Genomic DNA, 24,186 nt, shown 5'->3' with positions numbered 1-24,186 from the left:
GGTCGGCCGGGGCCGGCACCCCAGGGCCCGAGCCGACCCAGGCTGGAGCCGCCGGGGGGCCAGCCTGGGCCGCGCCTCCTCCCCCCCACATCCCCCTTAGCTGCTTCAGGCTTCCCGCGAATCAAATGTTCGCGGGAAGCAGGGGAGGGGGCGGAGACTTTGGGGAGGGGGCGGGGTTGGGGAGGGGGTATGGGCGGGGTTGGGGGCGGGGGCGGGGGCCGTGGAGTGTCCTCCATTTGGAGGCACAGAATATGGTAACCCTAACTGCCAGAGCCTATGTCAGTGTGTTGCGGCCAGGATCCCCACTGACTAAGCAGCGGGCCTTCTGCTGCTGCTAGGGTCCCGGGCTGGGACGCAGTGGAGTGGGAGGGCCTGCGTCCCCCCTGCCACGGGTTGGGTGGCAGGGGGGACGCAGGCCCTCCCACTCCACTGGGTGGCAGTCTCCCCTCCACTGCCACCCGTGGGTGGCAGTCTCCCCCTTTCCCAGGCCTTTTGAGGCTTGGGCCTACTATTGCATTGCTCAGCCGTGACTGAGGGTCTGAGCTCCTGACTCAGCGTTTGTTGTCCCGCCCTGACTTAGGGCCTGGGCTTAAATACTTGTATTATTGTTGCTCAACCCTGACTGAGGGTCTGAGTTTCTCTGACTCAGCGTTTGTTGCCCCGCCCTGACCTAGGGCCTGGGCTAAATACTCCTGCTTGCTGCTCAGCCCTGACTGAGGGCCTGAGCCGTGACATAGCATTCTGCCTGCCCTGGGCCTGGGTCGGGCTTACTGTGTCTTCCAGGACTGCAAGGGCTGCCGAGGGAAACCCTGCAGCCGGACAAAGTACCCAAGCACCAGTGGGTAGTGAGCCGGTGTGGCTCCCCGCCGCCCCGGAGAGGGTCGAGCCCTGGCAAACTCTTGTACAGGCAGGTTTCAGAGTAACAGCCGTGTTAGTCTGTATCCGCAAAAAGAAGAACAGGAGTACTTGTGGCACCTTAGAGACTAACAAATTTATTAGAGCATAAGCTTTCGTGGACTACAGCCCACTTCTTCGGATGCATATAGAATGGAACATATATTGAGGAGATATATATACACACATACAGAGAGCATAAACAGGTCGGAGTTGTCTTACCAACTCTGAGAGGCCAATTAATTAAGAGAAAAAAAACTTTTGAAGTGATAATCAAGCTAGCCCAGTACAGACAGTTTGATAATAAGTGTGAGAATACTTACAAGGGGAGATAGAGTCAATGTTTGTAATGGCTCAGCCATTCCCAGTCCTTATTCAAACCGGAGTTGATTGTGTCTAGTTTGCATATCAATTCCAGCTCAGCAGTCTCTCTTTGGAGTCTGTTTTTGAAGTTTTTCTGTTGTAATATAGCCACCCGCAGGTCTGTCACTGAATGACCAGACAGGTTAAAGTGTTCTCCCACTGGTTTTTGAGTATTTTGATTCCTGATGTCAGATTTGTGTCCATTAATTCTTTTGCGTAGAGACTGTCCGGTTTGACCAATGTACATGGCAGAGGGGCATTGCTGGCACATGATGGCATATATCACATTGGTAGATGTGCAGGTGAACGAGCCCCTGATGGTATGGCTGATGTGATTAGGTCCTATGATGATGTCACTTGAATAGATATGTGGACAGAGTTGGCATCGGGGTTTGTTACAAGGTTAGGTTCCTGGGTTAGTGGTTTTGTTCAGTGATGTGTGGTTGCTGGTGAGTATTTGCTTTAGGTTGGGGGGTTGTCTGTAAGTGAGGACAGGTCTGTCTCCCAAGATCTGTGAGAGTAAAGGATCATCTTTCAGGATAGGTTGTAGATCTCTGATGATGCGCTGGAGAGGTTTTAGTTGGGGGCTGAAGGTGACAGCTAGTGGTGTTCTGTTATTTTCTTTGTTGGGCCTGTCTTGTAGGAGGTGACTTCTGGGTACTCGTCTGGCTCTGTCAATTGACCTCCTACAAGACAGGCCCAACAAAGAAAATAACATATATATCTCCTCAATATATGTTCCATTCTATATGCATCCGAAGAAGTGGGCTGTAGTCCACGAAAGCTTATGCTCTAATAAATTTGTTAGTCTCTAAGGTGCCACAAGTACTCCTGTTCTTCTCTTTGTACAGGCAGGTAAATTATATTATCCGGTAGGGCCAGAAGCAGCCAAAGCTGGGACTCATTGAGAGGGGGCAAAATGGGGCACAGCCAGGACTACCCCTTCCCTGGACCCAAAACTGTGTAGGGGAGACCCCACCACAAATCTGGGAGCACTAGACCTCTCTTCCCCTGCCCTCCACCATACAGCCCTGGGGAAGAACTGCAGAGAGCAGCCAGCCAGAGACTCCATCTACTAAGAGCAGAAACAGCCAAAGCTGGGAGCTCTGGACATTCCAGTCAAAACTGGAGAAAGTTCTGGTTTTCTCTGCCCTGTGCTGACGGGAAGTAAATTCCAACCCTCTCCCCATCACCCAGTCTCTCTACCTCAGCTTCACTCCACCGCTGACCTCTTATCTAATCCTGCCCTGCCCCCTTCACCCCACTTCCCTTCCCTAGCCACCTAAGTTCTGACCCAGGCGGTGGGTGGCCCTGAGAGACCAAGCTGCCACTTGACCCACAACATTCACGCTGCTATTTTTAGTCCTGCAGTAGGCCCTGAAGTCAAGGGATTGAAGGCAAAGGGGTATCCTCTTTCAGCACCAAGAGACAAGAGGAAAAGACTCCAGGAGCTGTGGCTTATGGTGGGCAGAGGAACTGATTTTTGTTTGATATTTTTCACAAGTGTTATGTTGAAGAATAGAACTATGCCCCAAAAGAGACTTGGGCATAGCAATGAGGCTTTCCTGGGCTGCAAAAACAGGCTAGCAAGCTCTACCAATGGGTATCAGTGATACCAGCAAAAACATTTATTTGCTGGTATTAACTGCGTCTACAGCAGGAGCATTTGTCAGAATAGTTATAATGACAAACCTTTTCTAGTGTAGAACTGCCTTTATATTTTTATTTAAAGAAAGCTACCACAGAGTTTACACAAAGAAGAATCAAAATGAACCACCACCTCTTGTTTTGATCCATATGCATTGTAAATGTCATCTCTTTTCTCTGGGGTACATAATATTTAGACACTGCTACTACAGTGGAAGATGTCTTTCCATAAAAGGGCTTATTGCTGATCCTATTTTGAAAGCTGTATTTGCTTTCCATAAAATTCCCTGACCTGAATAATTAAAAACAGCTTTGATCTCTGTACTTTTGAAATATTATAAAGACCCCAGTGATTGCAGCTTATGCATGCCCTTATCACTGCTAAATGAATCCTGACACTAACATTTTGGCAAAGATTAAGATTTAGATTTAGTAAGGTCATTGCTAGAATTTGCCAACTCCAATCAAAATAGTTTCATCCCTGATCAATTAACTAATTTTAATTTATGTACCACAGTCTTTTTTGCCTTTGGGCAGCAAATGAAGTCTATTACATATTATGACAGTGAACGCAGCAAAAATTTAGATGTGGGTGACTGGGATGTCTTTTCAACACTTAAAATTATATCCAAAGTTCATGAGTTGATTTTCCAGATTAATTTACCACATCATGATCTCTTCCCTTGGGAAGAAAATAGTTCAGAATTCTTCCTGGTTTAAATTAGTCTGGGGTTTTAGACAAAAGCAACCTATTACTGAGACTTTGTTTCTGTTCTATATAATAACCGCTTTTGGACACCGTATAAAAAGTGTCTGAATTCTATTGCTTTTTTGTGTACTGCTGTTTTACATTTTAAAAATATACAGAAATATCCTGAATTCCTCACTCATAACTTAAGCTAAAGGGGATAAGAACTTCAGAATATGTGGCACAGCTGTTAACCACGGAGACACTATAAACAGGTACCAAGCGAGAACAGGAATAAAAGGGTACAAAAGGTCAGTTGTATGTAAATTAGGAAGTCTTTCAATAGTGCACTCATGTTAGTCAATGGTCTGTCATAATGTATATGAAAATGAGAGAGGGAGAAGATGGTCTTGTGGGCAAAGCATCAAACTGAGATGCAGGAAACTGGGAGTTCCTGCTCTGCCAGAGACTTCCTGTGTAGAGCTAGGTGGGATTTTCAAAAATGCTCAAAATTGGCCCAACTTTGTTCCCACTGAAGTCAATGGTAAAATTCCCATCGACTTCAATAGTAGCCAAGTTAGGTTACAAAGCTGAATGCCTTTGAAAATCCCACCCTTGTTATCCTCATTTTACAGATGGGGAGCTGAGACACCGAGAGATTAGCAGTGCTTTGCTACTTCCAAAGGTTGTCATGAGGGTAGTTTCATTAAATGCCTGTGAATTGCTCTGGCTCTCTGGTGACAAAAGCCTAAGCATAAGGTAGGTGATGTCCACTGCATATTTTATTTTCTGGTGAAGAATCATTTCTTCATTATTATTTTTTAAAAAGACATGAATGTAATACAAAAATAAAAAAGACAAATTAAAAGAGAAGAATTGCTAATAAAATAATAAAATAACATATGACCCCAGAAAGAGTGATGGAAGGAAATCCATGCCTCATACAGTGTAAAGGGAAAGGAATAGGAAACAAGGGACCCCACAATCCTAGAGGGTATTCACATTCAGCTATGGTCAGGAGCAGGGAGGGAAAAAAGGCAATGAGAGATCTGGTTGCATGGTAGGCTGTGAAGAAGCTGCAACACCAGTCTAGCACTTACCTAAAAACAAGACCAGCCAGATCAGGTCAAACCATGCTGCTAAAGAAAAGAGGTAGGGGTCTGATTTGCAAAGCCATTTCCTCTCTGGAAGCTGAGGGCCTGCAGGATTGTGCTTTCATTTGCTTTGATGATCTCTGAGAGACTTCTCTGGAGATTCTCTATCAACTGCGAGTTGTTTTTTCTTAGCCTTTTATATCCCTAGATCTTTCCTATCTTCTTCTTTCTGCCCTCTCGTGATTTTCCTCTTCCTCCTTCCCCACAGCTTGGGCTCTAACGAAAAATTAAGAGCAGAAGTCATTAAATTGAGAAGAGAGCTTTATGCTCCCAGGATAGGAGACGAATACAGAGGGGCCATGGAGTCCACAGGACCCTCTGTTGCTTTATTCATCCTGTCTTTCACTTGTTTCTTCACTTCCTCACAGACAGTGCTGTAATGAACTGACTTTGTACATAATACAGATGATGCCAAAAAGCACTGACTTTGAACATGTGATTTTACTCTCCAGATGCTGGCTCACAAAATAGAGGGGAAAAGGCTTACTACTACCGAAAGGAAAGGGCCAAATTATGATATTTAGCTACCGGCCCAAGTAGGGCAGCTGTGAAATTGCTCCATCTCCTGGGCAGCCCACTGAGGGCATTAATGGGTGGCCACTTCCCAGGCACCCCCACATGGCCTGGGGTGGCTCTGCAGCAACCTACCTCAGTTTCCCTCTCTGACAAGGCTCCTCAAAAACTCATCACCCAGTATATATCTGTGACGTTATGCAGTCTATATGGTTTTATAAAAACTTGATAATAAGTCAATATAATGTAACTGAGATGGTTTTAGAGAAAATACGGTAATAAGTGAATGTAAGTAACTGGGATATGCCTCATGCAAAAGGTCTCTTGTAAGGTATCATTACAAAGCTTATAATCTACTGAGTGTGATCATCTGATTTGTATAAATGTACCACTCTTGTATCTAAAACTAGAAATATAAAATGTAACTCTGAGGGCCTATTGTAATTGTGTAAAGTGTGGACCATTAATGATGGTTTGGAATCTTGATGACTCCCATTGTCTGCAGATGGCTGTATTTACCTGTGAGTCTTCCTGTATATGTGTGTGCTGGCAAGCGAGTAATGAAGTCTTGCAGTGACATGTGATCATGTCACCTGAACTGGAATCCATCTTTAACCTGGTGCTTTTCCAGTGAGGGGGGGTGGAAACCCAGAGAGACAAAGAGTTCCCGCCTTATGCAAAAGATATATAAAGGGGGGAAGAGAACAGAGAGAGGGAGAAGCCATCATGAAGAATCCCCTAGCTATCACCTGAGCTGCAACAAGAGCTGCACCAGGGGAAAGAATTGTGCCCAGGCCTGGAAGGTGTCCAGTCTGAGAAAAACTTACTGAAGCATCTCTGAGGGTGAGATTATCTGTATTCAGTTTGATTAGGCATAGATTTGCGCATTTTATTTTATTTTGCTTGTGACTTACTTTGTTCTGTCTGTTACTACTTTGAACCACTTAAATCCTACCGTCTGTATTTAATAAAATCACTTTTTATTTAGTAATTCACTCAGAGTATGTATTAATACCTGGGGGAGCAAACAACTGTGCATATCTCTCTATCAGTGTTATAGAGGGCGAACAATTTATGAGTTTGCCCTGCATAAACTTTATGCAGGGCAAAACGGATTTATCTGGGTTTAGACCCCATTGGGAGTTGGGCATCTGAGTGCTAAAGACAAGCACGCTACTGTGAGCTGTTTTCAGGTAAACTTGCAGCTTTGGAACAAGTGATTCAGACCCTGGATCTGTGTCTGGAGCCAAACAGGAGTGTCTGGCTCAGCAAGACAGGGAGCTGGAGTCCTGAGCTGGCAGGGAAAACAGAAGCAGGGGTAGTCTTTGCACATTGGGTGGCAGCTCCCAAGGGGGTTTCTGTGATCCAACCCGTCACAATATCATTTTAAAACATTCCCCTTCTGGAGAGGGATTCCATTTGTTTAGTCCATATGTACTTCACCCTGCTGGTCACTGGTTCAGTGATTCAAACAGTTCTGTCTCCTTAAATCAGGAGCCCCAAGTTCTCCTTCCCAGAGCTGGGTTCAGTTCAGTCTCTCTCTTTCCTTGGACTAGGAGTCCCCAGCCCTCCTTCCTTGAATTGCATTATAATCCAAACAGTCCCCTTATTCCCTGCAGCACTCACCTACAACTGCTTCCTCAACCCAGCTACAACTTCCCCCTCCCATTTCTTGTTCCTCTCAGGTTCTTCAGAGAAGCCAGCTGCCCTCACTCAGGCTGTTAATGAGGCAAAGGTGGTCTGGACCAGTTCCCTCTTAAAGGACCAATTCACCCTGTGACAGAGGAATTATTCCTGAAAGAAAGACAATCTATTCATAAGTAGCCCAGTGTGAAAGGGGACCATACAAGATGCTTCTGCCTTTAATATGATCTTTCTGATGGGACCAGCCCACTTTATGGGCTGTTGGAGGGTTGGTGAGTGGCATGGCATTATTGCCTCCCTTCACGCTTGGGGGGCCCTCTGCTCCCAAGGCTGTGCTGAGGGAATGCTCCTTATGCAAAGGGTAAGGGGCTCCACACACTTCCCCCAGGCTCAGTGCACCTGAATAAGGGTCTTCACAAACTGGCCCTTAAAGAGAAGTCCTTTAGCTCATGTGGCAGAAGCCTGTGTTTCTGAAGGAATATGATTCTGGCAAGACTAACTAGATTTGCGTCGAAACTGATTTTTGTTTTGAGGAATCATCTCTTTCTGTCTATTGTAGTGGGTGATATTACAGCAGGATCTTCAAGGCTCACTGAGCATTGTAAAGCCCACATGGGGGTAGAGAGGAATTAAGGTTTCTACAATACAGAAAAGTGACAGGAAGAATTAAAAAAACCCAAAAAACCTTACCAACCCCCTTCGGAAACATTAAATGAAAGCAGACGGGGAGAAAAAAAGCAAATGGTGATGAGAAATACAAAAAATGGGCTTAAGCAGCCAGAAGAAATGTGCCTGAGAATATATAAGTGGTAACATATGATCATTTCATGGCTATCAAAATGCATGTTAGTTTGAGTGCTTTATAAAATACTGAAGTGTAGACACAAGTTACCTTTCAAGCTGGCAGCCCAGAGTGTGATTTTTTTTTTTTAACATGCTGCATTACACCAACTCATAACAACAAGATGATGTTGCCATAGGAAACAATACCAACTGGAAGAGATCATAACTTGTAACAGATCTCAGTAGCATTATCTCTCAATAACATGGAAGATAAAACAGTACCATCAGATATCCAAGGTAGGGAATGCTAACTCAATTCTACAGCAATTCCACAGTCTAGGGGTTTCAGGACTATTTCAATATGATCCATCATATCTATTGAATCAAATGGACAAAATTCAGACCTGGTGTAAATGGGTGCCACTCCACTAACCTCTACATACTGCACAGATTTAGAAGGGAGACATGAAAAAATGGATGCTCTTACCATATCTCCCACCTAAGAACCTAAACTACTCACAGTGCGGTACTCCTCCTTCTCACAGCAGAGAGGAATAAAAAAAAATCACTATTGATCAGACACGGAAACCTAGATTTTTAAAAGGGAACAAAATTATTTTGACTTCTTCAACTTTGTATTCCTAAGTGGAGAGGCTTTTAAGAGACTTGATTTTCCCAAGAGCTAAATGTCCAGCGTCTGAAATTGAGGCCATTTTAAGTTGTCTAAAGTTGGGTACCCACAAACAAAGGCACCAAAAATAATTTAGTCAATTTGAAATCTAGGTTGTAAATTTTATTTGAAAACGAGAAAATAATTATATTATCCATCTTCCCCAGCCCCATGTGTGCTGGGGTACTGTATATCATCTAGCAAAGCAGGACGATGTGCATTTTGAAAGTAGCTGACAAGACTAGTAAAAGCACACTTGCATACATAGATACAGAAAGGCAGAGCGGGAGGTGATGGACAAACACATGTGAAGGAAAGGGAGGTACATTCTCCTAAATTTGGTACACAGAGATATAACATATTGGCTTACAAACTGAAAAATAAATAAAACAAAACATACATGGTACTCAGTACAATAGAATCTGTATAATATTTGTGTCCTAGATGTAAACACAGTGTGTTTAGTGGTCTGAGCAGCAAACGAGGCATAAGGAGACATTGGTTCTCTTCCTGGCTTTGACTTTAAGTCACTGTGTACCCCTAGGTAAGGCACAAATGACTTGAACCTGCAAACCTCCTAAAAGTGGAACACTCCATGATGTCAACGGTAACTCCATGCACAGAGGGACGTTAATCTCTCAGTGCCTCAGTCTCCCATATGCAAAATGAGAATACTTTACCCAATTTAGTAAAATGCTTAGAGATTCTTGAATAAAAGACGGTAAGCACAATGTATTGCTATCATATGGCTTTGCACTTCCCACTGGGGCCAAAATGCACATACGCAAGGAGTCTTAAGTCTTCTGTCTGGAGAAATTGTGATTTTTCTTTTCTAACAGGTGGAAGTGAATACTTCCAATGTATTCCCTTGGAAATAAGTATTTCCAGTATGACTGTAGTATTGTTCTAAAGTACACTATATTGGATTAGATTTACAGCTAGTTCAAAATGGAATGATTTGTTTTGCAGTTTGTGACACAGGCAGCCTTACTTATAAAAACAATTTTAGTCAAAATCTTGGCACCCAAATATTATCTATGCTAAGGTATGAGATATTCTCTGTCCTTAAGGAGACTAGCTTTTGGATTCTTAATCTACCAAGTGTTCAGATTTCATTGCTAATTAACTGGAATTAAGTATTAGAGATTTTCTTTGTTGTTGTAGGGTTGAATGATTATAGGGATAATTATTGAATATTTCATTATCCACCCTGTACATAATCCATCTAACACAAACTAAATTGCATCCAGACTGCACTACAAGAGCAAGTCTTAGTGCTTGTGAAGAGCATAGAACAGATAGCTCTGGAAACAAAATGTGCATAGGAAGTAGCAGTGCATGATTGCCAAGACTATCCTGCCGGTGTCCTAAATTCTGTCCTGACAGCGTGGAAGCCACTGAGTCTTTTCATTGACTTCAGTGGGCTTTGGATTGGATCCCTTGGCTGGATCTGAAACATTTTAGAATTGAGGAGCTCTATTAGCCTGATCCAAAGCCCCTTTAAACAACGGAAAGACTCTTATTGGCTTCTCTTTATTTGAATCAGGCTTTTTGCCATTACCAACAGGCATCAAAAGGATAGTTTCTCCATTCATTGTTATGGTAATTTCTGGGGGAAAGGGAGTAATATATTAGGCCTGATTCCAATATTTACATGGGTATAAATCCAGAGTAATGCCACTGAAGCCCATCTAGTTATACCAACATCAGTGAGATCAGGATCAGGCCCAGTGTGCTTATACCATCAGTTCAGTGGAGTTGTAGGGTATATACACCTCTACCCCGATATAACGCAACCCAATATAACATGAATTCGGATATAACGCGATAAAGCAGTGCTCCAGGGGGGCGGGGCTGCACGCTCTGGCAGATCAAAGCAAGCTCAACATAACGCGGTTTCACCTATAATGCAGTAAGATTTTTTGGCTCCCGAGGACAGCGTTATATCGGGGTAGAGGTGTACTATATGTTCATATAGGATTATATAATTATCATTCCCCACAGTACATCTTAAAGTAATGTATGGGTTACAAAGTCTGAGATAGATGGATAGTTGTTAAAAATCACTTTGTTATTATGAGCAAATCCAAAAAAAAAAAAAAAAAATCTGACATACGCAATTCTCCACTCTACTTCCTTTCAATGATGTTCAAGCTTCAGAATAGCAGTGTCAGGTTTGAAGAGTACTTAGTCTAAAAATAAGATGAGTGATTGCAGTTTTAATCCAAATTGAACATCTGTTCACTGAAAATAATATTTGTAATGAATTGTACTTTTAATGATTTTTAAAAAAATGCACATAACATGTAAATAATTTTGCCCAAACACTTAAGTTGATTTCCAAATATTTGAAAATATTGGAAGGGTGAGAAGGTTAGTGAGTTAGAATAATATTGAAAATGAATTAAAAAAAACAATATTTGGCATTTATATATATATTTATTTTTGTTGTGGATTTTAAAAGCACTTTACAAAGGGCGGGTAATATAATTATTCCCCTTTGACAGATGGGAAAAGTGAGGTGCAGGGAGTGGAGGGTCTCACAGCAGGTCAGGAAAACAACGGTTAACAGTATCCCTTTACAACAGGGTTCCCAAACTTTTGAAAGCTGAATCCCCCTTTCAGGGAAATGAAATCACGTCTGCTTCCCCACCTACCTCAGATAATTCTTAGCGTCTTTCCCCATTGTGGAAAATGTTAAGGTTGATCTACAATATGATACTTCCTCTCATGCTTTAATTAACAATGAAATAGTTAACAGTGCTCACCTTTAAAGTATCCCTCCTAGAATCTGAGTTAGCATCCACTGAAATGAATGGAGAAGTTTTCACCTCGGAGTAATTTTTCCAGGCTCTCTGCAAATTCAGACAGCTTCTCTGCATCAGTTGAACTTCTTGTTTTGAAGATTTTCTTTGCAACCATAACAGATAGAAACTTACTTTTAAAAAATAAAATAAAAGCTGACGCTCTTGAGAACAACTAAGAGATCTGTCCAGACTCCCCTGCCCCTTACTGGGGGTACAGCCCACACTTCAGGAAACAATGCTGTATAGAATAGTCTTTTTTAGCAAAAGTCTGTATATTTAAAGATGCGATTTTCTGGGTAACCTACCTGGTGTTTGGTATTTCAGTCCTGACAATCAAGATGATTCATATAACCAGTGTAGAGTGAAGGCACCATAGAGTCAAGGAGGCTCATAGAAATCCTGTCCCACTTGCAACAGGGACTCCAGAAGGGAAAATGGCCTGAAAGCCTTCTGATTGAAGTAATGGCTTTAATCCCAAGTGCCAGAGCAACAAAAAAGTAATTTCTTTGCAAAGTACAAAATAGAGGCCAGAAAGGTCACCAGACACCTTTTGAATAAATCAGAAAACAGGAACTCCCCCGCCAGAGTATGGGGAATAAAAGGCTGAGGAAAAGCAGTACAGAAGTTTCGGAGAGTCAGAGAGGGAGTTTCAAAGGGGAAGAGTGTGCCCAGCCAGAGCTCTTATCCTTGGCAAAATCCTGAGCCTGCTGCTAATACAAGACCATGCATAAGCACCAACTCCAGGGCTGGAGCATCCATGGAAAAAAATAGTGGGTGCTCAGCATCCACTGGCAGCCCCGCAGACCAGCTCTTCTTTCTCCCCGCCCAGTGCCTCCCGCTCACCGGCTAGCCCCAGTCAGCTTCTCCCCCTCCGCCCCAATGCCTCCCACCTGCCGGCGGGCCCCAATCAGCTCCTCCACTCCCTCCCACCTGCTGTAGATCAGCTTTCAGCAGCGTGCAGGAGGCGCGGGGGGTGGAGGGGGAATGCGGGGGGGAAGGGGCGTAATGGGGTGAGAAGAGGCGGGGCAGGGGTGAAGCAGGAAGAGGCAGGGTGGAGGTGGGGCCTTGAGGGAATAGGTGGAGTGGGGGCAGGGCCTGGGGCAGGATGGGGGTTGAGTACCCCCAGGGAAATGAGGAAGCCGGCACCTATAAAACGACGTATGTTGCCTGAAGGACTACATGGAAAATGCCAGGGCAGAGACCAAGAGAGATGAGACACTTATGAGGACAGAAACACTGCCTGAATCAGCCCTCCTCAGAAACATCTCAGTTCCAGACTCCACCAAGGGCCAAGGAAACAGTAGTCTTGAGAAACTAGAATCACAGTAATGTAGGGCTGGAAAGGAACTCAAGAGGTCCAGTCCCCTGCACTGAGCCAGGATTAAGGACACCTAAACCATCTCTGACAGGTGTTTGTCTAACCTGTTCTTAAAAACCTCCAAGTGAGAAAGGCAAGCAGAATATGGTCCCTAGAGCCTAATTCTGCAGTTGCGATATGTGCATAAGGCTTATTGATTTCAATGAGAGTTACATGTGGGGAACAGTTACAGAGTCGGGCCTTGAAAACAAATGATGCAGCACAAATCCTGTACCCCTTTCTTTAATCGTCCTTTCTCCCCCGGTTATATCTTGGACAAACGTTCATAATCCCAAACCTCTGACAAGTCTGTTTCTAATCTTATTACTCAGAAACTTCCTCTACTGTAGGGTGACCAGATGTCCCAATTTTATAGGGACAGTCCCGATTTTTGGGTCTTTTTCTTAGATAGGCTCCTATTACCTGACAGAACAAGGAGCAATGCTCTCAAGTTGCAGTGGGGGAGGTCTAGGTTGGATATTAGGAAACACTATTTCACTAGGAGGGTGGTGAAGCACTGGAATGGGTTACCGAGGGAGGTGGTGGAATCTCCGTCCTTGGAGGTTTTTAAGGCCCGGCTTGACAAAGCCCTGGCTGGGATGATTTAGTTGGGAATTGGTCCTGCTTTGAGCAGGGGGTTGGACTAGATGACCTCCTGAGGTCCCTTCCAACCCTGATATTCTATGATTCTATACCCCCACATCCCCTGTCCCGATTTTTCACACTTGCGGTCTGGTCACCCTACTCTACTGGGATCCCAAAAATAACTATAGAGGTTGCTCTGAAGCCCACTGACTGCAATAGGATTTGGATCAGGGCCATAAACTACATATTTTGATGCATTATAATTGAGACATTAACCCTCGAGGGACAGTGCTATAGCCACATTGTCTTTCCTCTGTAAGAAATATGTTAAGTAAACGTGGGAAAGAGAGTTGGGCCTCAGCTTGATCCAAATATTTGTTGATATGAAATATAGCGACGCAGGGCTGAATTTGTACTGAAAGAGGTACTGGGGCTCAAGCAACTTTTTTTTTTACTTTCATAACTGACGCATGAAGCCGGACACCAGAGGTGCCGGGGCTATGAACCGCCAAACCTAGAGGTGCTGGGGCTCAGCCCTGGCACAAATTAAGCACTGTAGTGATGACTTCCCAAGTCATGCTGCATAAAAATAAGCATTACTTTTGTTGGATGCAGTGTGATTATCGCTAGCCAGTTGACAAAAGGCCATGTTAATTACAAAATATACCCTAGTGCATGAAATCAAATCAAGGAATAGAGATCTGAATAATAAAATACCCCATTAAGACGATACATTTTGAATGTGCTAGGCTGCATTACACTACTGCAATCCAAACTTTAATGCAGCCAGTTTCATGTACATTTTGGTTCTCCAGAGCCCTGGTGGACAATGGATCTTAAACAATTAACCTTTTGTTCTCTTTTCTTAAACATTCTCTTCTTTCCTTTCCTCACACTTTCTGCTCCTCTGTGCCTTTTCTCTCTTTCTATTCTCTACATTTACTCAGTTTTATCATCCCCAATATACTTTTTATGTAATGACCCCCAGAGATGACTGAATGCTCTCATGTGTTTCCTCAAAGTCATGATCAAGTAGGAAACCCATGCTCCCTGGATCTACCTGGATTGATAACAGTAACACTTATTTTCAGATGCCATAAAACAAACAAACAAACAAACAAACAAAAAAATCCAATGATTCAGACTTGGATCATGAAGTTCTTAGCCCTAGAATTTATTTTCTTCTAATAAAGAAGTTCTTAATCAAAGCGCCAGATTCTCAACTAGTGTAAATCAACAATCTACACCAGCTAAGGATCAGGTCCAAAATCTTTTTACTCATTTATATTATATTCAAGTGCAGAAAGTACAATAAGGAGCACAAAAGTCCACTCATTTCAACTGCTTTATTCTTCTTTTGTAATTTGAGCTGTGCAAATCTTTACATAGCCTATGACCGGCCTTTTGGTATTTAAAAAAAAACACAAACCAAAACAGTTTAAAGCAGGTGAGATAGGAAGGATGTTCAGATTTTGAGGTGTGGCAAATACCTGGTGCACGCCTATTAACATGCACTCACCAAAATGAATGCAGATGCCTTGATTGTTTATGCAGTGAACACATTTTCATAATTACACCCAAATCCTAATAAATCTCCACAGAACCACCATTGTGATAATAAGCCCCAAGAAGCTGCCCCAATATCATGCCAAAAATATTGCGGTAAGCAAAACAAAAGAAACAAAATCTCAGGAATTTTGCTCATATAACACCGTTACTCTGACTTGCAGCCAGCACAGCAAATACATTCAGAGTTAAGGCTGAAACTGCATCTTTTACTAATCCTGTAAAAGCTGCATATGATATGAATCTGTACGGAATATATTGAGTGATTTTTCATAACGTATGTTTCAAATATACAGGCACAACTAGGATGTCTAAGTCTGCTGTTTCTACTAAGACTCTGGGTCAGAGTCAGGGCCCCAGCTGATAATCTGTCAGGGAAGAAGACTGCAAAGGCAGAAAATTGCCACAGTCTCCCTTCCACTAGGGGAGATGTAAAGAGCCAGAATTTCCCCCAAATTGGATTGTGCTAACTGAGAAAGGGCAGCTCTGATTCAGTGCATACCCCCATTGCTGCTTTTGCCAGTGAGATTTATGGAGCCCTGATCATAACTGAAAGAACAGAAACCCAAGGAGAGTTGCTGGTGGTGACGTTGCCTGCCCTATATACCAGTAGGGTGCTCTGGTGCAGGGAGATGTAATTTACCCCTCCTGTGCCAGCACTAGTGAGTCTGGCCGCCTGAATTTCTCCTGCCTTTGTGGGTTTAAAACTCTTAAGATTACCTTAGCTTAATTTTTAGTGTGCTCTGATATACAAGGAAATAAACAAACAAACAGTAGGCCTGATTCTGAACTTCTTGATCCAGAAGCCAATGGGAGTTATACCTAAGCAGTAAGTTCAGGATTTGACCCAGACAACAATCAAGTGGTTGGCTGTTCTTAGCACTACTGAACTATTAGTCAAACCAGTGGTCTCCCATGCAGGTCCTGTTCCACTCCAAACCACAGTTCCAGCACCATTCAAATCTGCATTGAGCTTGGGGACATTTCATGTGCATGCATCCACCTGCAAAAAAGCAAAGAAGACAGAACTGTCTTTGGGGCTTAGCAAACAATGTAAGGAGAATGTGTATAAGCCTGTTAACCCAGGGTCCTTGAAATTTATTTCTAAGTAGTAGATTATGCCCATTAAGCTCATTTATGGAGTAAGGGGTGGTGCCAGAACTGCTGAATCCCTTCCTGGAGCGCTCCAATACCTGTCACTATACTCCTTTGTTGGATGTGGCTTGCTCCTCTCTGCAAGCTGGTCATGCTCCACAGGTTGGAGGAGTAAGGACTGCAGCTCTGCCTGACCCTTAAAGAGACTGTGCAAGGTATTGAGGAGGACAGAAGGATTCTTGTAACCTCCTCAACTAATCATGTAAGGACTAAGTGAAATCTGGTCCTTCGAAATAGCTCACAACTAGATGAGGAGCTGATAAGAGTGGATTAAAATTCAGTTCTTAACCGGAGTTTGGATTTAACAGCTGTGAAATTGCAAACAGAATACATCCAGATATCCAGATTGTAGTGATGGATTGATATTTATCTCAAAATGCCACTAGCAGTTAAAGCTGAATGGCATTCTTTATATCTGGAGGATTCTTTTAATCATGTTGATATATTTCCTATGTTTTTTGTTAAGTGTTTTGCATTCCCCTGTACTTTGAGTAACTTAATCTCCATGTCTCTGCCTTTAATCATGTTTTTTTTAAATGGCTATACATTAAAAGTAGCCAATGGTCATTAAAGCAATGCATGTCAAAGGGTACGTCTTTAGCAATCGATTTATCTGGGATCGATATATCACATCTCGTTAAGACGCGATATATTGATCCCCGAACGCGCTCACCGTCGACTCTGGAACTCCACCAGAGCGAGCGGCAGTAGTGCAGTCGATGGGGGAGCTGCGGCCGTCGATCCCGCGCCGTGTGGACCCCAGGTAATTCGATCCAAGATACTTCGACTCAGCTACGCAAGTAGCTGAAGCTGTGTATCTTGGATCAATCCCCCACCCCAGTGTAGACCAGCCCAAATGGTAACTATGTCAACTATAAAATGAAATCTCCTAACTCAAGCATAAATGTACAATCTAAACAAATGCTGAAAATAAAAGTCATGACAATATATCATGATCTCTTTCTTACACTGGAATTATACATAGATTAAACTCCAGATGGCTAATATAATCTCTTGTAAACACAGAAGAGCCAAAGACTATGCAAACTTTTGTATTTAGATGCCTATTGTGTTGATAAGGTATATTACCCTTACCGATGTGACACATATTAGGACAAATTGGGTAATTAGGATGTCTACAGAGAACTGGATATTTTTATCCTTGTTTATATTTAATAGCAAAAAATTGTGAAAGTGAAATGAATTATATGAAAGAAATAGAATGAATTAAAGAATGCTGTATGTACCGTTAAGTAGAAATGAGAAATGCTGCAATCCAGATGTCAGGAAAGCAGACATTAACTGTTAATCGATTGCTCCAATTAAGGGCGATTGGTGAAGCATTAGCCTTAGATCGATAAGAGTTAATAAGGAAGCAGGAGATGCATATTGTGCCCCAGGCAAATTTTATAATTTTGCTCTCTCTATCCCTTTGTTTAGTTCGCACCCTTTTATCTGTATAAATAAGACTGTTTGAATCTTGCATGGGGGCTCACATTATCTGAATGTATTAGCAGAGCGCTGTGCTAATAAAACAGAGTGGTCTGACAAACTAGGAGTCCTGAGTCTAACTCTGACAAACTGTACTAGTATTATTCTTTCAGGAAAACCTACAATTCTACAGGCTAATCACCTGCGAGTAGAGATGTACAAAGAATGAACATTTTATTACGTGGAAGATTTCAAGATTCTAAATCCTGTTTTCATGCCAATTCAAAATGAAACCCAAACATTGTGAAATTCTCCACAAAAGAAAATTCCAGAAAAACATTCATTTTGGATTGATCAAAACATTTTGTTCAAATAAAATCAAAACAATTCATTTTTGATTTTCTTATTTTATAATACACAACCAAGTAATAAAATCTGAAATGAAAAGTCAAAAAGGAAATAAAAAACGTTTGTTCTGACAATGTCAAAATGGATCTAATTTGTAGGTGGTAGCTTGGATTTTTTTTTCCCCAGAAAAGAAAGTGTTTTTGATTTCAACCAAACTGCATTTTTGAGTGGAAAACTATTCCATCAAACTTTTACTGACCAGCTTTAACAGTGAGGTTTCCACTTGCCAGGTCTGTAGATCCTGCATGTGGGGGTTTCCTGATTTCAACACACAGCTGTGTAAGGTTGTGTGTGTAAGTACAATGGGGAGGGATAAACACTGAACAGAGATGATGGATAAAATTAAAAGGGTAGACTAAAGACTCATGGTTTCGTTTAAATAAACTGACAATCTGAAATCACTGCTGTGGAAAGAAAGAATACAGTTCAAAGTGTAGACAAGTGAGAGTTGACAGTGCCTAGAACAGTGGTTCTCAAACTTGGGCCACCGCTTGTTCAGGGAGTGGCGAACCATGGCCAGTGGGAGCCACGATCGGCTGAACCTGCGGACACGGCAGGTAAACAAACCAGCCCGGCCTGCCAGGGGCTTTCCCTGAACAAGCGACGGCCCAAGTTTGAGAACCACTGGCCTAGAAGAACATACACTATTTTGATTTTTTTTTCAGTGTCTGATGGTATTCTATTTATCTTAGGGTTTCTTATCATGCCCATCATTGTAGTATCTAAGCACTTTTGAGATACAGTATTTTAGATAATGAGGTTCTTAATAGACTCCAGGTAGTCTTCTGCTCTTCCTCATTCTGAGCTATAGGAGTCGTTGCTTGTGGTGTGTCTCTATCCTCTATGAGTGTTATATATATATTGCTATAAATCATCCCAGTTATGGTGGGAAAGCTTTATTAAATAGGAGAGTCTTACAGCACACCTTGAAGATGATCTAGCTCCGCATTGGACTAATCTCCTCTGGAAGCTCATTCCATAGCAGAACCCCTTTGACTCAAAATGCTTTTGTGACTTTGTCTAATTAAAATATAACCATGCATATCATTATTGCTACCACTGTTATATATTTGCAATGAATCTTATACAAAGTATAACCCTTTCTGGCATGTATTAAACAGCTTGCAGGCTAAATGACCCAAAGCCAACCTTTAAAGTCATGTTAGAAAGGTATGTGAATGGTAATTAGGGCCAGTCAATGTTAGATTGGCTAGAACTTTGAAATGCAAACCTATATTGTTAGAACTTAGAAGTGTACTAATTGTCTGAGTGTACTCATAAATGATCGACATATAAACAGACAGTTCCTCTCTGTCACTATAACTATTAATTCAGAGATCAAAAGGGAATATTAACATTTAGCTGAATCTTGGGTGAAATAATGTCATTGTCTATATGCCTCTTTGAAGTTTGTGATAGACTGCCTAATGGATAAATTGCCCTATGTTAATTTGTGTAATTAATTACTGGTGGTGCTCAGGAAACAGAAGGTTACATCAAAAGCCTACTGTTTACCCAGGACTGTACGGCTGCTAGAAAATGGTATAAAAGAGCCTTGGATCCTGATCCTGTCACCTCAAATATGCTTAAGCTTCATCAGGGGAAGTTTGAGTCACAAGATTGAGATCCCAGTTAAGCTGGAACACCCTAATATGATATTGGACATTGGACTATAACCTATGGACTAAATTCTAAAAACTCTTTGCAACTACAAAGTTCACCATCTCTGCTATGAATCTGAACCTCAAGAATTGAACTCATGTCTGTATGTATATTGATCTTTTAACCATACTCTCTCTCTCTTTTCTTTTTAAATAAATTTTAGTTTAGTTAATAAGAATTGGCTGTTAGCGTGTATTTGGGTAAGACCTGGAATATTCATTAACCTGGGAGGTAATGTGTCCGATCCTTTGGGATTGGTAGAACCTTTTCTTTTATATGATTAATAAGATTTTCATTAATCCTCATCATATCTGATTTGGGTGACTAGATATAGGCCTGAGGCTGCGTTACTTTAAGGGAACTGTGTTATTGATTTCTGAGTAACCAGTGAGGTATACCAGAAGCTGTTTTGTGTTGGCTTGGTAAATCTAAGTATTGGAATATCCACTAGCTTTGGGTATTGCCTGCCCCGTGCTTTGCAGTTCACCCTAATTGAGTGACCTCAGCAGGCTCCCCTGGGATCCCAGTCACAGCTTTATTTCTCAGCTCAAAAGCATTTGATCCTGTGCTTTATAAAGCTAATTGTCCCAGAGGACTGCATCTGTTTTGACAGGTTGTGGATTGAACTGATGGAGCTGGATCTTGACCTGTTGATGGCTTTGCAGATAAAGACCAAGGCCTTCAACTGATAATGGAAGTGGGGCTGGAGCAAGTGGAGGGATTTGAGCACAGGGATGATGTGCTCACAGCAGCCAGTCCTGCTGAGGAGGTATCAGATTTTTTTTTTAAAAAAGAATTAGACAGATTATTCCATTTTTTAGGAAAACTAATAGGTTTGCTTCTCAGGGGGAGGCACTGATCATTTCTGTTAGCAGTGGACACTGTCATTTTCTGGCTTTCACCAGCCAGTAGGGAAACATCTAATTTGTAGGTGGTAGTTTGGATATTCCTCATTCATACAGTGTAGAGAAATGTAAGAAATTTCTTCTTGACAAAATGGTTACATTTTCCAACAAAGTAATTTGAAGCAGAACAAAATAAAGTGTAGAGTTCTGCTGGAATCTCACTTTATTTTTTAACATCAATGATTCCTTACATCGATACATGATAAAACAGAATGTGCTAAACAAGGCTGTACTGTTAAAGGATGCATTAGCAGCCTTTTGATTTTGTACCAAGAAAAACTTGACCAAAATATAAATCTGTAGATTATGGGTAACATTACACTGGGAACAATGGGTTGCAAGCAGTCAGCAAATATCAGCACAGAAGCTGGAACGTACTGTACCAGTTATCAGAGGATGAAGCAAGCACAGCACCTTTTTATACTTCACGGCTCAGTTCCAGTACACTAAGAATTCCTAACTTGCTACTATTTCTTGGGGATTTTGCATTCTGTCACACCCCTTGGCCTTGACATGGGTTGGGTTACAAACAAGAGATAGTTCTGTCCTGTTTATAGACAGTTTGTGTAACAATTCTCTTTACAGTAATGCACAGAAAAAAATACGTGGTCTATTCTCTTCTTGAGCTGAGTGGTGTATGCAAGCAATGTCCATAACCGTTAGTGGGAGTAATACAAATATGTTCTTCCTGCATCTGGTAGAGAAAAGAACATGTAGTTTTCTGTAGATTAAAACAGAGATTCTGTTGCACACAGTAGCCATGAGAAGGTCATGACCTCAGCACTGCTCCCAGTGTGGCCACTAGCTTTACGGTGATGATTTCTGTCTTTTCTACACCTATTCAAGAGCTGTATTTTTAAGACTAATTTTTAAGGCTCTAAATAATTAAATCCTCTTCTTACCTCTTTGCCCTCTTCCTCCTACTGGCTCACAACACTCCTCCAAGTCCTATCCCCCTTTCCCACTCTTGATTTTATGCTTTCATTCCTGCCACTTTTTGTGCTTGGATAAGTCTCCCACTTTCCATCTGCCAAGTGCCTTATGTATTCCTTCTTCAAATCCCCTTCTTCCTACTTCTAATAATCTCTCCACTCCTTTTCCTATCTGAAGCCTTAGCTTCTTGGGGTCGGCAACATGTCTTACTCTGTGACGGTAAAGCCCTGTGTGAATAACTGGTGTAATCAATTAGCAGCAGCAGTAGTAATTAATATTCATATTGTTGCTCCTTTTTTGACTCGAGCAGCTCAGCAAAGTTCAGGGCTCTGGAGATGTTCCTGCTGGAAGCAGAAATTGATGGAGTCTGGTATTTTCTTTGATGCAATCTTGTTTATTTAAAAGTATTGTGTCTCTGAGTGCATAGGTCACCAAGAACAAAAAAAGCAGTTTCTTAACTTACAGCCTCAAGCCTCTGTAGCCAACACTAGACTTTAAAGATCTCACTTTAGCTTTTTCTAGGGTGTCACAGCGCTTACTGGCCATTGTTTGGCTTTCTTCCTGTTTACTTCTGTCTCCTGCCTTCTCTGTTCTTGTCTATTCTCTATTTCTGGGTTCTGCCTGCCTTCCCCCCTCCTGCCGAAAACAAACAACCCCCCCCCAATATTCAGCAAAAACCCTTGCAGCCACACAATCCAAAACTCCTGGGTGGACTTTAACAGGTCTTGTTGTAGGAACTTTGTGGGGAGCGCACACATGTGAGTCCAATTATCCCCCAGTGGGTGCTGCAGGGGGGTGTCTTGCTCGTGGGCCAACACTCAACCCTCCAGCTGAGGCCTCTTGGCCCTTTCTTCTGCTCTCAAGGTCCCAGATAAAACAACAAAACAGCCCCCAGTCAGCAATCAACGTTAGGTGATGGTATGAAGGAAAAGAAAGGAAAAAAACCTAGTAGGCAGTTTTCGTCAGGATCAGGGCCTCTCTTACTTCTCAGGGCCCTCGGAGTATCACAGTCCACTTCAGAGTTCACTGGGTCTCCAGTGCAAGTTTCAGTCTTTTCCCCCTTTTAGCTTAGGGGAGTCACACCCTCCTTCTACAAGGGCAGGGCCTCTGCAGGCTACCAGTCTTCTCTTCAGGGCTGGAAAAGCTCAACAGCCTGTTCCTTTCCTTAACTATCTCACAATTATTTTTGTAAGTGAAAGGTGTATGCACACATCAATTTCAAGGAGGTTTTATATTCATCTACAAGGTTTATCCCAGCTCATTACACTATGTCGTCATTCAGTTAGGTTGTGGTAAATACCTCAGTATAGTTTGTAGTACAAATGTTATGAGAAAGAATAGTAACTCTGGAGTAATTCACATTAATTCTTTGGGTTACATCCTGGTCTTGTGTCTGTTCATCCCTCTCTGTGCCCACTTACCTCACACTAGTGTCAACATTTGCTTCTCTTCACACATGCACAACTAGTGATTTGCTCAGGGAACTGGTTATCAGGACTCTTGATTCTTCCACTGACTCACTGTTTGATTTTGGGCAGATCACTTAAGGCTCTCTGAGCCTCATTTCCCCGTCTATAAAACAGATAATACCTGCCTACCTAGTCACAAGAGTCCCCTGAGGCTTAATCAATGGTTTTAAAGCACTTTGTGATCCTTGCATGGAAGGTGATATTCTAAGTGATTCAGAAACAGTATTTCAGGGAAGACTAGGCTCCTTTTGTGCCTCTCTCTATCACATGGCTATATACACATTGATATTTGTACTGTAAAATTAATTTTAAAAAGGGAGGTTACTGCAAGTGTTAGTTACTCTCTAATAAACACACCATTTTTTTCTACTGGTACATGGCAACTAGGACATGGTTTGGTTGTTTTCTTGATTGTTTCTCTGGATGCCTCTTCCCATCGTGCTTGCATGGCTGCATGCTCATCAATCACATATCCCTGCAAAAACAGAAGCAACTGTGAGAACAATATAGCCAGTGAATCAAGATCTGTAGCACGGTTGGGGCTATTTACTAGAGTGATACAGACAGGAGGGTCTGAAATCCAAATCCAAAACTGAAGTCTGCTGGAATCCTGCCCCTGCTGCCTCACAATTTAACCCATTTTGGTATGACAGAGAAAAATATTAAGATGGTGGAAAACTGTTGTGTCATGTACAGTACAGTTGCAGGATGGAGATAGCTCAGTCCCTATACAGGAAGCTATTTGCCTCTGCTTTGCAAAATGAAGCATGTTCCTTTGTTTTTGAGTTCTAGATTTTATTCACATACATTATATTTCTGGTTACATGCACAAGCTACCCTAACAAAGGTTAGAGAACAGGCACAAGAATACTGGAGAGGAAATAATAAGAAACTGATGAAGAATAAAGACAGAAAAGATTCCTCCAAATAGTACAGTGTTGATATCAAGAGTCACCATGGAGCATGCATTAAAAGTGACTCCCGTGTTTGTCCTATTTCTGATTGATATAAAATTACCTAATCTACACAGGGGCCCTATTTGAGAATGCCTTAGCTATCTCTGACCTAAAATCATGATACAAGAACAAAACGGGTGGTAATATCAATAAATAACTTCTATAGTTCAAGGTTTGGAAAATAGATAGCTGATCTCCTTTGAAATATTACTGTGTAAAAACATTAAATCATCTACAGTTTCTGGCTTAAGTGAAGTATGATTCTCATTAATTGTGTAACCAGAGACTGAGAAGGCTCTCTTGGAGGGTGCACTGGATGCAGGGATGGAATGCACAGACCGTGCAACTCGACTGAGCAGAGGAAAGTTGTACTTGTGTTGTCTCCACTACTCCAACAGTTGCACATCTTCATTCTTTGTCAGCTTCAGGGTGATATACTTTGACACTTCATCATTGTCACTTTCACACTCGCTATCCAAATCCTCAGACTCTGATATGATCATTTTGTCTCCTCTGGCAATGGTGTCTGTGTACCTGACGAAACCAGCATAACATTTTTCTCCTGCAATGAGACAAGCTTCTTGGTCTCTTGATAA

At 42.1% G+C, this 24,186-nt stretch overlaps 1 protein-coding gene across 2 annotated transcripts in view; it reads right to left on the bottom strand.

The window, feature by feature from the left end:
* Window positions 1-14,254: 14,254 nt before the first annotated feature.
* Window positions 14,255-24,186, bottom strand: part of PRKN (parkin RBR E3 ubiquitin protein ligase) — a 1,227,966-nt gene continuing 1,218,034 nt past the window's right edge. For both annotated transcript variants that reach the window (XM_054023728.1, XM_054023729.1), the window contains 2 exons: window positions 22,992-23,109; window positions 14,255-15,674 (listed from right to left, as the gene is read on the bottom strand). In XM_054023728.1, the coding sequence (XP_053879703.1) occupies window positions 15,565-15,674; window positions 22,992-23,109 (228 nt within the window). In that variant the 3' untranslated portion in view covers window positions 14,255-15,564. The remainder of the gene's footprint in view (window positions 15,675-22,991; window positions 23,110-24,186) is intronic.

This window comes from Malaclemys terrapin, chromosome 3, assembly GCF_027887155.1.
Source record: "Malaclemys terrapin pileata isolate rMalTer1 chromosome 3, rMalTer1.hap1, whole genome shotgun sequence".
Taxonomy (NCBI): Eukaryota; Metazoa; Chordata; order Testudines; family Emydidae; genus Malaclemys; species Malaclemys terrapin.
This window is presented reverse-complemented; position numbering and strand designations above follow the sequence as displayed.